Source organism: Diorhabda carinulata, chromosome X (assembly GCF_026250575.1).
Source record: "Diorhabda carinulata isolate Delta chromosome X, icDioCari1.1, whole genome shotgun sequence".
Taxonomy (NCBI): domain Eukaryota; kingdom Metazoa; phylum Arthropoda; class Insecta; order Coleoptera; family Chrysomelidae; genus Diorhabda; species Diorhabda carinulata.
The window spans coordinates 15,956,109-15,972,369 of NC_079472.1; the positions used below are offsets into that span (position 1 = coordinate 15,956,109).

At 34.0% G+C, this 16,261-nt stretch overlaps 1 protein-coding gene across 2 annotated transcripts in view; it reads right to left on the bottom strand.

Annotated features, from left to right (window-relative positions):
* Positions 1 to 16,261, bottom strand: part of LOC130901904 (dynein axonemal heavy chain 10) — a 74,802-nt gene that overhangs the window by 39,960 nt on the left and 18,581 nt on the right. For both annotated transcript variants that reach the window (XR_009060336.1, XM_057813573.1), the window contains exons 21-28: positions 15,209 to 15,565; positions 13,479 to 13,824; positions 10,925 to 11,115; positions 10,600 to 10,856; positions 4,617 to 5,002; positions 573 to 719; positions 332 to 515; positions 20 to 272 (exon numbers count right to left, since the gene is read on the bottom strand). Coding sequence is in view for 1 of the 2 variants with exons in the window: in XM_057813573.1 (XP_057669556.1) it covers positions 20 to 272; positions 332 to 515; positions 573 to 719; positions 4,617 to 5,002; positions 10,600 to 10,856; positions 10,925 to 11,115; positions 13,479 to 13,824; positions 15,209 to 15,565 (2,121 nt within the window). In the remaining variant the exon portion in view is untranslated. The remainder of the gene's footprint in view (positions 1 to 19; positions 273 to 331; positions 516 to 572; positions 720 to 4,616; positions 5,003 to 10,599; positions 10,857 to 10,924; positions 11,116 to 13,478; positions 13,825 to 15,208; positions 15,566 to 16,261) is intronic.

Here is a 16,261-nt window from a genome sequence, read left to right on the forward strand (position 1 = left end):
TAAAACCGGGAAGCCTCACCTCACTACCGGCTAAAGTCACCATTCCCTGATACTCGAGCATCCATTCGGCGCGCGGTCTTCTTATTTTTCCGTAATAAAATATGGCGCTCTTCGTGATGAACCTATTGGACCGACGCATTTCCTTCAAAATATCGTTCATCCATTCCTCGACTTTACCTTCGATGTAAACGACGTTTCGAAACTCCATAACTTCCCCTTCGGACGATACCATAGCCGTCGATATCACCCTATCGTTACTGTCCGTAGAAAATCTAAAAAAAACGGTCGATTACGGAAAATATTTTCTTTAAAAAAACGAAAACATTCAAACCTTAAAGATTTAATGTTATCGAACATTTTGATCATGTGATCTTGTACGCATGTATGTTCGCTACTACCCAATATCGACAATAATTCCTCGGTGGATATGAAATAGAATCTAGGAAATCTTCTCCTTTTCGAATCCAGATATTCGTTCAAAGATTTCTGACAACGATCCAAACCATCGCTTAAACCTATATTAAATTACATAATTAACCTATTTATCGAACCGCCCTCGTAACTTTACTCACTCAAAAATTCGTCTAATCGTCCTGCGGTGTTGCAACATTCCAAAACGTTCGGTCTTTTGGCCGTTTCGTTCATTATCTTCCTGAAAGATTTATCGATATCGTCAAACTTCCTAGCTTCCTCTGGTAATTGGATCCTAATATCACCTCCTGTAAAGATTATCGAGGAGGTTAAATGGAAAAACGACACAGAAAAGCCACACGAACGTATAATAAAATAAACGCAATCAAATTTCGAAATTACCAGAAGAAGATTAAACAGTAAATTATATTTCATCTCTTCGTCAACATCGCTAACAGAAGAAACCTGAACAGAAGAAGAACTAAACAAAGGTAAACATGATTGACATGGGGGGATGATAATACGTAATTAGTGGTAGATTAAGAGTTAATTCATGATCGTTACCAAACACAGCAAGGGAGGGAATTTTATGGATAATATTGTATGGGATTACCAAAGGAAGATTTTATCTGAATAGCTGGAAAAAAGTAATAACTATTCTTCGGGGAACCACCAAGATTTTTGTCAGATGGGTCAAATGTAGAAGATACCATGTGGACAGAAAGTCGTATCTCAGTATCTGAGAAATGGAAACTAGTCATGGGATCAAAATTCGACGATGTTTTGATATAGAAGAGTGAAGAAATGAAGAATATGTAATCACCATCCGGGCTGTTAGCTCTGCGGAATCAAGGAGGGACTACGATTGCATCCTCTGTAATTGTGGAAGAGCGGCTAGAGCGAAACTGACCAAAGGACAATTAGAACCCACAAGGCATTCCCATTCTCAATAACAATACCCAAACACGTTGCTACAGTAAATGAAATAATATATAGTGTGATAAAATAATATCACACATTCATTTCGAACACTCTTGAACTGTTTAGTCTCTGAAGACGATAACTTGATTATCGAAACGAGCGTCAGTACAATTTTGAGTGTTGGTGTAGAGCTAGTGTGTTTAGTAGGGGAAAAAATTGAAAAATTTGAACTTTTAACGCAGAAAATGAAAACTTCATCTTTATAATCGTGATAAATTTCATATATTTGTTTTCGCCGTAGATTTCTATTATATAATTCATCGTCACCAAACTCCAAATCGAGTTATATGGCACAAAAACAAAGGAACCTCTAAAAATTTAATTTTCCAGATAACTAACACATTCTCAGTGATGTTACCATTTCCCGAAGCAGTTCAGTTTTCTGAAAAGCGCCTTCATCGATTAAAATTTGAACCGAAATTGTCAATTTGGAAAAGACTCACTATAAATTATTTCTGGACTGTAGGATGGCCAAGGCCCGTTTCTTATGTTTTAAAATTATTTTTTTACAATTTTTGATTGATTTTGTGTATCTTCTATTTTAAAATTAGTTTTTTGAACAATTTTTGATTGATTTTAGGCCTCTTCTGTTTTAAAATTAGTTTTTTGAACAATTTTTGATTGATTTTAGGTTTCTTATGTATTAAAATGAGTTTTTTGAACAAATTTTTGATTGATTTTGTGTATCTTCTATTTTAAAATTAGTTTTTTGAACAATTTTTGATTGATTTTAGGCCTCTTCTGTTTTAAAATCAGTTTTTTGAACAATTTATGATTGATTTTAGGTCTTTTCTATTTTAAAATCAGTTTTTCGAACAATTTTTGATTGATTTTAGTTGTCTTCTGTTTTAAAATCAGTTTTTTGAACAATTTTTCAGTGATTTCAGGTCTCTTATGTTTTAAAATTAGTTTTTTGAACAATTTTTGATTGATTTTAGGTCTCTTCTGTTTTAAAATTAGTTTTTAAACAATTTCTGATTGATTTTAGGACTCTTTTGTTTTAAAATTAGTTTTTACACAATTTCTGATTGATTTTAGGCCTCTTCTGTTTTAAAATTAGTTTGTTGAACAATTTTTGATTGATTTTAGGCCTCTTCTGTTTTAAAATTAGTTTTTTGAACAATTTTTGATTGATTTTAGGTTTCTTATGTATTAAAATGAGTTTTTTGAACAAATTTTTGATTGATTTTAGGTCTCTTCTGTTTTAAAATCAGTTTTTTGAACAATTTATGATTGATTTTAGGTCTTTTCTATTTTAAAATCAGTTTTTCGAACAATTTTTGATTGATTTTAGTTGTCTTCTGTTTTAAAATCAGTTTTTTGAACAATTTTTCAGTGATTTCAGGTCTCTTATGTTTTAAAATTAGTTTTTTGAACAATTTTTGATTGATTTTAGGCCTCTTCTGTTTTAAAATTAGTTTTTTGAACAATTTTTGATTGATTTTAGGTTTCTTATGTATTAAAATGAGTTTTTTGAACAAATTTTTGATTGATTTTAGGTCTCTTCTGTTTTAAAATCAGTTTTTTGAACAATTTATGATTGATTTTAGGTCTTTTCTATTTTAAAATCAGTTTTTCGAACAATTTTTGATTGATTTTAGTTGTCTTCTGTTTTAAAATCAGTTTTTTGAACAATTTTTCAGTGATTTCAGGTCTCTTATGTTTTAAAATTAGTTTTTTGGACAATTTTTGATTGATTTTAGGTCTCTTCTGTTTTAAAATTAGTTTTTAAACAATTTCTGATTGATTTTAGGACTCTTCTGTTTTAAAATTAGTTTTTAAACAATTTTTGATTGATTTTAGGCCTCTTCTGTTTTAAAATTAGTTTGTTGAACAATTTTTGAGTGATTTCGGGTCTCTTATGTTTTAAAATTAGTTTTTTGAACAATTTTTGATTGATTTTAGTTGTCTTCTGTTTTAAAATCAGTTTTTTGAACAGTTTTTGAGTGATTTCATGTCTCTTCTATTTTAAAATTAGTTTTTTGAACAATTTTTAAGTGATTTCAGGTCTCTTATGTTTTAAAATTAGTTTTTTGAACAATTTTTGAGTGATTTTAGGCCTCTTCTGTTTTAAAATTAGTTTTTAAACAATTTGATTGATTTTAGGTCTGTTCTGTTTTAAAATTAGTTTTTTGAACAATTTTTGAATGATTTCAGGTCTCTTATGTTTTAAAATTAGTTTTTTGAACGATTTTTGATTGATTTTAGGTCTTTTATGTTTGAAAATTAAGTTTTTTCAAAAATTTTTGATTGATTTTATGTTTCTTCTATTTTAAAATTAGTTTTTAATAATCTTTTAAAAGAAAGATGATAAAGTTTGACGTTTTGACTTTTCTTTAAGTCTTTATCAAAATATTTTGACAAAGATTTAAAGAAAAGTCGAAAAATCAAGAACATTTCTTTGCATTGAAACTCAATATATTCATAATAGTCTGCACTTTCCGAATTTGAAGTGCCTTTTTGGTTTTTTGTGATTTAGAACGAGAAACGTCTCTTTGTTTTTAGACCATCACCACATTTTTTAATTAATTCATTTATTTAATACAATAAAAGCACGCCGTTGTCTACCAATCGCGTCGAGGCAACTTATTGGTGACGTCTATGCCCTACAAAGGTTGTTAGGTAACTTTCAAGCGAAATTACGAGGGTAGGATCGATAGTTTTGGGTTAAACCACGTATTTAATAAGAAGTTAGGTTATGTATTGCTGATTCAGATATAATTTAACAACTTTATTTAGTTTTTTGATAATTGAATCCTTCTATTTCGGACTATTTACGAATATAATTTCTACCTGCACCGTATAATTAATTCAAATTTCTATACAGGATGGTCCAACGAAAAATTTGCACCTAGCTTTTCTCTTTTTTTTTGTAATTAAATTCAAAAATGCTGGGACACGTCGATTTTGCTTTTGGTGGGGACACATTTTAAACATATTATTTTAAATGGAAAGAGGGGTCGACTGATATATTATTTGAAAGGGCACAAAATTGTCTTTCTAATGATACTCTATTCGTTGAATTTTACTAAAACAGTTTTAAAACTGCTTTAAAGACATTAATTAAGCCGATAATTTCGGGATTAACGAAAAATACAAATAAGTTTCAATTATTACGATTGAAAACGACTACAATCAATTCTAAATTATTAAATTTAAAGGAAAACGGGATATTAGTTATAGTCTCGACTTTTTATGGAATTAACAAAAAAAAATATAATTACCGACAAATATGCCTTCTAAGTACAACCATTTTCTCTGTACCGATAACCACTCATCTATAACTTCGCCAATATTGGCCAAAGCCTTTTCCCATTTCTGCACTTGTCTCAAAAAAGGTCCGACGAATTGAGAACCGGCCATACTTTGAAGATTCATCGAGTTATCTTCGAGAACTTGCATAATTTCGTCGGTAGAACCTATGACGTATCCACGATCTTCCAATCCTTTAACGTGCTTGTGTACAATAAAAACTATGGAATTCCAATTATCGGCTATTTCCCTTACGCCCTTTTCTATACTCAATTCTTTAATGGCGTTATTTATTATATCCTCCGCTATTTCTTGGTAACGGTGAAGCTCCATCGCGAACATATTATCCAAAGTGAAACTAAAACGAACGCGAATATACAGTATGACGCATTTAAGATGAACACATCATCGCAGTATCGTTATTTGTAGTGAAATTGAAAATCTACATGGTGTTTTTTAAGTTCCCTTAAACATTTGTGATAAGTATTGACAAAAATAAATTAAAACTGGAAAAATAATGATTGGAAGAGGATGAGGATGATTACAAACCGAAGTTGGGGATCCATTTTCATAATTCTAAACAGATTTTCTCTCCCACTAATCCAATTTCGAACCCACAAAGTCTGTATGTTTCTATCAAGTTCCTTTTTACGTAAATTGTCATAATTTGACTCAAAATAATGCGATTTAAAGGAACGGAAAACATTTTTAAAAACAAAGAAGAATTAGACAAGTTGAAATACTAGACAACTGTATCTAAGGTGAATAGAATTGAACCCCCAACCTGACTAAGGGCAAAACTTCCCAAACGAAATAAGAGAACTAAGACCTGAGACGCAGGTGGGTTCAAACTAGAGCTCCAGAAGACAAAACCAGACCGAATAATGCTACTCAACAACTGAAAAGGAAAATCAAAAATATCAAAAACAAAACTATATATATATATCCCCTTTTATAGCGTTATACGCCTTTGGGTTCCTAATCTCCAGGCCTGTCTATCTTGCCAGTCGTCGACTGCTAGGTTCCTTTCGGACATTGCTCTAGTGATTCCTTGTAGCCATGTTCTAGGTGGTCTTCCCCTCTTTCTTTTTTCTGTGGGGGTCCATTCTAATATTATTCTTGGTAGTCGTTCTCTTCCCATTCTCTTAACGTGTCCGTACCAAATCGACTGTTTCTTTTCTATATCTTCTACTAAAGTTCTTTCTACTTTCAATTGTCTTCTTATTTCCTCGTTTCTTATATGTTCCGTTCTAGATATTCTTGCTGCTCTCCTCCAGAAATCCATTTCCACTGCATTTAAGTTATTTTTTTGCTTTTCTGTAAGTTGCCAAACCTCGGAGCTATATGTAATTATTGGTTGTAAAATGGCGTTGTATATTCTCTTTTTTGTTTCTGGTCTAATATTCTTTTGCCACAGCACTGAGTTCAGGGCTCTTATTACTTTTCTTCCTTTGGTTATTCTGTCCCTAATTGTTTCCTCGTTTCGTCCTGTTGTTGTTAGTTTTACACCTAGGTATATGCATTCCTTACAGTTTTTAATTATTTTTCCCTCTAGATCTAAATCCCCAGGTGAATCTTCTGATCCTATACATATGTATTGTGTCTTCTCCGTGCTAACCTGTAGACCCCATTTTTGGTATTCTTCTATAAGTTTTCTAGACATGTACTCCAGATCTTCTTTTTCCTGTGCTACCACTACCTGGTCATCGGTACAAAACTAATTGAACGAATTGACAAACGACAAGTCTACGGAATATTCACAAAAGAAGGCGACCAAAAGATTAAAGAGACCTCTTCACCACCTAACCTAACCTAATCTAACCTAACCAAAAGATTAAAGAGACCACTCCACCACCTAGAAACAATCAACGGGACGCAAATAGATTTTCAGTACATTAAGCACACACTTTTACAGCTATCGAAGGAAAGTAACGACTTAAACAAATAATACAAAATGAAGACAGTTTGAAAATAACTTATAACAACTCCAAAGGAAGTATCCACAATGATTAAAGTAAATATCAACCCGAAGAAATACTCCAAAAAGATCAAAACTTGACGTTTCGTGATTTTCTAGCATTATCTCAAGAAAAATGTATTCGGTTTTTTAATAATAACTTGACTTCCTTTAAAGTTTTTTGCATTCATCTATACATCATTTTGTAGGGAATTTCATAAGCTACAAAACCATGAGAGTTGCAACCCTTCTAGGCCCTTTTCTTCGGAGAATTTTCATGTTAAAGGGTAAAATAGACTCTTCCTTAGCAGTGAAATCAATACTTTAAACGCTTGTATCTCGTTTAATTTTCAAGCTACATGATTTAAAAAATAAGCAAAATGTTCAGTAAAATAATAGCTAAATTTTAGTTACAGAAAAATTCTTTGGTTGATCCAATAGTTTTTGAGATATTTTGAAAAAATAACGTTTTTTATTAATCGAAAAAAAAAATCTCACATCAAACAACTTTTTTCAAAATATACGTGTTCCAAATCATTCAAACTTTTGTAACGTGTTGTTAGGGCTTAAACAAAGATAATTTTACATGGGGTACGATTAATATTAATTTTGCCGCACATGGTGTCAAATTTACTGACATTTTTTTTTCAAATTTGAGTTACTCAACTTATTTTCATCATAACTCGCTTAATTTTCATGCTAGACGGTTTTCTAAAAGCTCATTTTAAAGGTCTGAAAAATTACTTTAAAAATGTTTTTCACAATTTTTTATGAAAATTGATCGTTTTCCCGTTATTTGAGCTCAAACTATAAATTTTCGAAAAATAAAAAATTGGTTTTCACTGACTCATAAGTTGCTGCATATTATTTAAAAAATTCAATTTAAACTGACTAATTTCTTTGTTTTTTTATAAGCCTCAATTTTAATAAGGATAATTTTTTCCAGAAAATGCGTAATTTTCGAGACTTTCGTGAAAAACTGTTGAAAAACGTGTTTTTTTTTTATAATTTTCAATCGCGAATAACTCAGAAATTATTGAACTAAATAAAAAACTTCATTCTGCATTTTCTTCATAAAATTCAATTCTCCATCAATTCCCGGTGTTATTTTGAAATTTTAAATTCCCACCCCCGAGTAAGGGGGGCATTCACCCCTGGGATAGAAGTATACATCGGCACCAAATCAGGTTTGTTATTTGCATCATTTTTGAGCTTCTTTCATAATTTCAAACTAATCCATGAAGATATTTAAAATTGCGAGGTGATTTGCTTGGTTCACTGTACCGTATGGAAAGTACGTAGTACCTCCATTCAGACGAATATCAAAGCTATTAGAAAAATGATTACTGAAAAGATTAAGCTCTATACTTGAACAAAGAAAATTAATAACTTCACATCAATTGAGCTACAGAGCAAACCACTCCACTATAGACCAAGTACACAGTATAACTGATGTCGTCGGTTACTCCTCTGTTTTCCTAGACGTTGATAAGGCATTTGACAAAGTTTGACGTGAAGAGTTTAAATACAAACTGATCAAACTTTTGTCTAACCAATATGCAAAAAAGGAACGAGCCTTCGGAATAAAGCAAGAAGATGCTCACATAAACTTGAAGGAAATTAACGCGGGTGTACCACCAGGTAGTGTTCTTCAGCCAGTGACATCCGTCATTTAAGAAATCTATCGTCACGTTTGCGGACGACACAGCCATTTTGACCAGGCGATTCCCGCCCACATAAAAAAGAAACGAAAATAACTAGGTATAAAACCCAAGAAAATGTATTGGTTACTTCGAATACAATCCACTCTATCAATTTATAATAAATTATTTGTATATGAACAAATCCTGATAGCTACGGGATTCAACTATGAGGTTGTGTCAGAGAAAACAACACCCACATAATCCAAATATTTCAAAATAAAATGCAAAGAAGCATCATTAATTTACTTTCGAAAGAGCGATCTTCATCGAGGTAAACCAGCTCATTGACAACAAGAAATTAAAAAGAAAACTGAGAAACGAGAAAGCTTCTGCTGAGTAAGATCCTTAGTATAAAGTTAGAGAAATGTACAATTGACTAGCATTAAAATTTCCACCAATACTACTAGCCACGTGTAAAATGGAAACTTGTGCTAGTACTAGCGACGTTTGAACGGAACATTTGGCTATACTCATGTTTTTGCTAGTTTCTAGTACTTATCGAACAGACAAATTTGAGATTTGACCGGTCAGACGTATCTCCATCTTGTAGAAAGTTATATCGTTCTAACTCAATACGTTGAAGAAGAAAAAGAAGAAAAACTTTACCACAAGGAAGCCCAGTTTTTTTGACATATACTTTTCAACATTATCTTTGCTTGATAAATTATTGGAGTTAAAAGTAGAAGGTACAGGGACGATAATGTCTAACATGATAAAAGGATGTGTTTTCAAAAAAGATTCAGAGATGAAAAGAGGACGGGCAGAGGAGTATGTCAGAAGTGACAAAAAAAATATGTGTTACGAAATGGAAAGATAATAAATCCGTTATTTATGGTTTCTACGACCTTTGGAATAGCTCCTGAACAAAATATGAGGCGGTGGGATAAAAATACGAAGAAATATCCTGTCCGATTGTAATGGTGATTGAAAATGGTGATCAATGTCCTTGTCCAATGTCCTTCGTATGCCACCGTGAAAATTGGACTGCAAGCTTCAAAAGAGGTAAATTTTCCATTGAAGATGATGATCGATCGGGAAGGTCAGTTTCTGTGTCAGTACCCGAAAATATCGATGCAGTTCGTGACATGATTTTATCAGACTATTGGACTAAAACGGATATCTGAAGCACCGAATATTTCATACTAACGAGTTCATCATATAGTTCACCTCAATTTGGACATGAGAGAAATTGCTGCAAAATGGATCCCCAAATGTTTGAATGTTAACCAAAAGCGTGCAAGGATTGAAACATCGCGTTCGATCTGTGCTCGATGTAGACGCCTTAAACCGAATTGTTACTATGGATGAGACTTGGGTACATTTCTACGATCCAGAAACAAAGCAACAATCGATGGGATGGCGACACTCTGGTTCTCCAAGACCTAAGAAGTTTCGTGTCCAAAAATCTGCTGGAAAAGTTCTTGCTTTAGTTTTTTGGGATTGCCATGGAGTAATCATGATTGATTTTTTGGATGAGGGTAGAAAAATAGCTGGAAATTACTATTCGACATTACTACGGGAAAAAATTAAAGAGAAAAGATGCGGAAAGCTATCCAAAGGAGTTTTGTTTTTGCAGGACAACGCCACTGCACACAAATCTCATGTTGTCATGGCAAAAAATTCGTGATTTAGGGTTTGAATTACTAGAACACCCCCCTTATTCATCAGATTTGGCTCCGTCCGATTATCAACTCTTTCCTCAACTGAAAAAAAGTTTAAAAGGTCGTAAATTCTCCCGCTCCAACGAGGAGGTAATAAAAGCTGAGGAAGTCTGGTTTGCAGAGCAAGAATAAACAAGTCCAAAGATATCACGGATTTTTTGATATTTCGTTTGAGTTTAGGGAGTTTTTAGTTTGTGGCACAAGAAAAAGGGAGAAGATAAAGTGAAGGCACTGATGTAGGAGAAGAAGATCCGAAACACAGTTCTAAGAAAGCTGGACACACTCCACTTCCTTGTGAAGACAAAAGATTTGATGGCTTCAATCATTGGCCAGTTCATGGGAACCAAAAAAACCACAACATGTATCTTCTAAAAACTTGTCAAAGTCGGTCAAGAATAAAGTGCGATAAGTGTAAAGTTTATTTGTGTTTCAACAATGATCAATCAAAACTGTTTTGTTAAATTTCACTGTAAATAATTATTTTATTTAAAATATATTAGTTCAGTACAAAATGTGAGTTTAATCTGGTATATGTTGACTCCCAATTATCTCATAAGCAGCTAGTAATAATAATTCTTAACTGAATAAATAGAGGAGCGTAAGGGATAGAAATATTTCGAAAAAAGTGTTTTACCGATCCGGAGACATGTCGAATTCAATTCCCGTCTTTTCCATCAACAATTTCCAATGTCTTTCTCTTAAAGCTTCATTTTTTAAGGCTACCATCAACGGTACGGCGTTTTTAAATTGTTTCATTTGATTTTCCAATGTCACACCGATCGCTTGTGTACGTATTTCTTTAGCCAATTTTCGAAAACTTTTCAAAAATCCATCGATACCGTCTACCAAAGCTTGCGGATTCAAATTCGCCCACAACGTTTTTCCCCACATCTAAAAATCCACAAAATTTAAACTCAAATCGATTCCAAACAAAATCATCTATTAAAGTATTTGTTTACCTCTCTGGCGTGTTTAAGCGACTTGTAAAGCTTATAAAGAACTTCCATCCCTTCGTAATCGGTCTTAGCTTGAAGGTAATTGGAATAATCGGCTAAAGGGATGTCGAATAACATTTCGGCGTTTATCAAATCTAATCTACGCGCTTCCAAATTTTCAAATTGCACTCGATATTCTTCCATTAGTTTCACACCTTAAAATTGGTAATCAGTAAAAAAACTACTAATCATAAAGAAACGTTGATCAGTTGCAGCTTTAAATTTTTCGATTTACCAGAATTTAGACAAGGTTTCTACGCCTAAGTGTTGATAATAGGCATAAAAGTACCAGGTCCGGAAACAGCATTGGAAGTCATTCTAGATTAAACACCTCTGCACATTATTGTGGAGAAGAATGTGTGGTAGATACTCCTCTTCGTGAACTTCTTCGAGAGATGATTTACGAAAATAAGTACTGAGAACTTCCCACCTTTCTTTAATGTAAGCTTGTTTTTACTCGTAGACTCTGCCGTTTAATTATTAGAGAGGTTGTCGCTCCATCTCTTGCGGGATCTTCCAATGCTTCGGCGACTTAACCTAACTATTTTGACCATTCTTTCGTCATTCATTCGATCTATGTTTTCCTTCCATTATCTCTTTCTTCCCAATATCCATTCGTTTCCATGTGTCAATTTTAAATGTTCTTCTAAAGTCTTCGTTTTTCTCCTTGTCAAAAAGTGTTTATCCACCGATCCTGCGCACTATTTTTATTTTGGTTTCTAATATTCTCTTTGGGTTCGATGTATCTGGTCCGGTTTCCAATGTGCATGTCAATTAAGGCCTTGTAGATTCGTAATTTGGTCTCGATTCCGATATATTTGTTTCGGAAGATTGTGAGCTGAGGTTCGTACTGCTTTTGCCGCTTGGTTTCTTCGATATCACCGTATCCTGATATTTCTATGCGTAGATATTTAAATTTCATCTCTTGTTGTGTACAATTTCGTCATCTACAACCAGTTTTGTTGTCATCTTCGTTTTCTGCAATTAGAACACCATCATCGGCATAGGATAGGATCTTGAGGTCTCTGTTCCCCATTTTATATCCTTTCAGGTTACGAGTGCTTCGTCCATAACGATGTTGAACAATACGGGGCTAAGAGAACCTCCTTGTCGAATACCATTGCTTACAAAAACTTCCCCCCATTGATTTTGGCTTGTATTTTGTTTCTCTGGTAAATGTTTTCGATGGTTTTTATGATGTTACATGGGATTTGCCTTTTGTATAAAAGGTCAAACGCCTTTTCCAAGTCTATAAAACACATGAACGCCGGTTTGTTATACTCGATGGATTTTTCAGTTATTTGTCGCATCTGTAAAATATCTTCCTGATCTGAATCCTTGCTGTTTATCGCTCGATGTGGTGATTTAATTCATTTCTTTCGTCATTATTTTTTTTACTAGCTTCGAGGTTGTATTAAGAGTTATAGCTGTTAGCTGCTGTTTCAGGCTTCTACCGCCACATGCCTCGATTTTTTCTGTTCTTGAATTTCATCAACGCGGTTTCTATATCTCCTTCTATTTCAGCTACTTCGTTAGTTGCGATTTCTCAACTATATAATTAAATCCGTAAAAGTGTGTCAATTGCTTTCTGTTAATCAAGGCAGTGAAAAACGCGAAATAGCCTCTCTTTGGTATATATTTGTTCGTCCATTATAAATTTGTCTTCCTCCTTGGAAATGTTAAGCTGAAATTTCTGGAACCGTTGGTTATATTCCTACTGAACACACTGTTTACACCACCACTACACCAACACTCACTATTACACTGTCTGACGCGCGTTTCGACGAGACTGAAGACTGCTTACGCCACCACTACACCAACACTCACGATTACACTTTTTGACGCACGTTTCGATAACCAAGTACTGAAGGTAATCAGTTTACCTTCAATCTATGAAGACTCCCTGGAAAGGTGCAACTTAAACAGCATTGTTTACGCTTCTTTCACATCCTAACTTTTCTAAATATCCTATTCGGTAGTCATTGATCACCAAACTAATTTTTCTTTCACCCATATGGAGCATATTGGAAGGGTATTGGGGAACCCACCGAAATTATCCTTTCACATACTAGCGATGGGAATAACCCTTTGATATTAACCATCCGATGAAGTGTACAAGTTGATTCAACGTTCATAGTTCAAAGTAGGATAGAAGAAGATATAAGCCTTCTTCTTGGCAAACTGTGAGGCTTGTGCAAGTGTTTGAACTTCAATTTTGGCATTTGGTACGCAGTTTCTTTCTCCTCCGTACACCAACGGCCCTCCTGGTGGTCCATGATGTCCCTAATGTGAAGAAACGTCGGTTAAAAGTCCAGTCATCAGTCGAATTTTGAGTCTATTTAAGTGGAGTAGCAGAAGGTCCATTTATGGGTGGCTTAAAGTGTCTCTTGCAATATCTGGCTACACCAAGAAGGGTTTCATGACCTATTGGTGGATTTGATGGAGTTTCTTATCCTCCAATACAACAACAACAAGGAAATTGCTATTCTAAGGAACTAATATTAAATTTCGTTCATACCTAAATCGAGATTTTCTCCTACGGAGCCGGGACCTTCGGCTTCGTATTTACTAACAAACGCATTTATTATTTCCAAAAAATCGTTAATTTGCGCTTGCGTTAAAAGCGCGAAACGTTCTTTAGTAGATTCCAAAATTTGTTCTCTATAAATGGCCGATAGTAACAATTCCTTCCATTCTTTTTCCAAAGCGTAAGCGAGAGCTTCGTGCTCAGGAGGAAATTGTATACCGTGTTGACTCAACATCCTGTAGGTCTCTTGGAACTTGTAGAAAGATAACTCCGCCGAAATGTTTCCTTTGGAAATCGTGGCTATAGCTTGAAGGACGTTTTTGAATTTCTCCAAACCCTAGAAAAAGAAATTTTATATGATTCAATTTACAAAACCGAAAAATCTTTTCTTCTCTATTTATAATATCGATACCTGTGGATATCCATCTTGAACTTTGGTGGGTTGTAATGTTAGGGTCGCTCTTCCAAAAAAAAAGAGTCCCAATAAATTCTTGACGTTTGCAGGCTTGGGGCTTGGCTCTCAAGCATACCCTGAAGATGATGGGCTCAATACAAAAAAAAATGATTCCGCTTATAGGCTACCAGAAATTTGGAGAGCTTAGAGCACAGAAAGAAGTCGAAACTACCAAGGCAGATGCTCTTGTGAGCCTTACAACATCATCCATTGTAGAACAGTATTTGCATGACCTTTTCGACTAGTTCATAAACATCGAATTCGCCCTCAGACGTGCAGAATTTATTGGGACTCTTTTCTTTGGAGAAGCGACGTCTGCAGGCGAATTCCATGTTCATGAGCTAGTCGAAAAGGTCATGCAAATATCGTTTTAGATGGGATTATGTTGGAAGGCTCAGAAGAGCATCTACTTTCTGAGTAGTTTCGGTAAAACAAAGTCGGTCAGTGCTCTAATCTCTCCAAGTTTCTGGTCGCCTATGAGTGGAATCAACCTCTTTTGGATTGAGTCCATCATCTTCAAGGTATATTTGAAAGCCGAGCCCCAATTGTATGAACAGTACTCCAAATCAAGGTCTTTTGGAGTATTAGAAACTATTGATAAGTATACAGCTTTTTGATCTTAGCAAGGGCGCCAAATTTTTGTCAAATTGCTTTAGTTAAACTCCCAAATTTGCGATGATGGTGATATTTTATGTCCAAGTACGACCAAATCCGGAGCTGAAGTGCAAGTCTTCTTTGTTAAAACAACAACCTGGGTTTTTGCTGCATTAAACTCAATGAGATCACTTCCAGAATGTTTGAAAGATTGATGGTGATGGTGCCTACTGTATAAAATCGTCCTCAAGAACTAATCAGTTTGAAATATCGAGGATAAAAGCTATTAACACGACATCTATCCACCATATGAAGCGTTGCGCTGGACTGAATGCATATAACTTCTCCAGTTAAACATATCCCTGTTTTAAACCACCGGGATTATGACGTAGATCATGGAAAGAGCGCACAGAATACGTTCGTGCAACAGCGCGATGCGAAAAGTTGGTAGATTATTCAACTGATTGATTTTACTCTGTCACGAGGTATTTTCTTTCGGATAATAAATAGAAAATGTATTGATTCAATTTACCACCACAAGGCTTGTCAAATTTTTCATTGTAAAAACAAATAGAGGCATTAATCAATCGAAAAAGCTATAGAAGTGCTATAAAACGATTGTAGCATCATGTGTTATCAAAAATACTTGATGGTTTTTTTAGTTAATACTCACTTTGATGTTCATTCGAACCAAAATTTTCAATTCGTCGATTTTCTCTTTCATTTCCATCATTTTAGCTTCGGTATCTTCATCGATCAATCTGCCTAATATCGTTTTCCATTCCAGACAATGTTCGACGATTGTATCGAGAAGTGGCCTCAAATTTAATTGTATACTTTCGACGTTTATCAGTGGATTAAAATTGTTGATATTTCGAACTATTTCTAGATAAAACATAAATTTTTCATCGAAAACCGATAGATTAGTCGTTTTTTGAATCAGTTTTTCGCAAGTCGATACTTTATCGTAGCTCCATAGGTTTTTGTATCGCTTCCATTTTTGTAATTGTTTATTTACCGCCAAAATAACCTTTAATTTACAAAATAAATTAACAAAATATTATGAAAGTTCAATCAAACGTCATTTTTCATTGGAGTTTAGAAGAAACAAAATCGTTTTTTTTTGAAACCTTCTTTAAAATCGCTGTGATTGAGTTTGGTTTCGCAAGTAACCCCAAGTTTTTTTTAATTGATACTGAAAAAACGCTTTCTTAAAGCATAATTCAAAAAGTTTTAACTTTTAGCTGTGGTGATTGTGAAATATATTGGACAGATTAAGAAATCTGTTATTGTTCGGTTTATAGCTCATTTAAAATATGGATCAACCAGAAAATCAGATATTGCCGATCACTAACCCATTCAATACGGAGAGCGTGCCGACGCGCTCTTCGATACCTTACCCACTGACGGTACGCGTGCCGGCACGCTCGTTTTCCTTCACTTTACAACTCGACACCGTTACAATCAAAGGACTCAGCTTTGTACTCCCGTGATTCTCGAAGAAACAGTGTACAATACGCCGTTTACCGTTTTAAAATCGGACAAGTGAAAGAGTGCCTTTTTTAAATTGAATTTCAGTTAAGTAAAATACATTTTTCGTAGATTTTACTTTTATTATAGCTATTAATTTTTAAATTCCACCTGTATATAAGTAAAATCATGTTGAAAAATATATATGACAACTAAGTAACTAAATCGTTAACATAAGTTGACATTTTTTCTAATT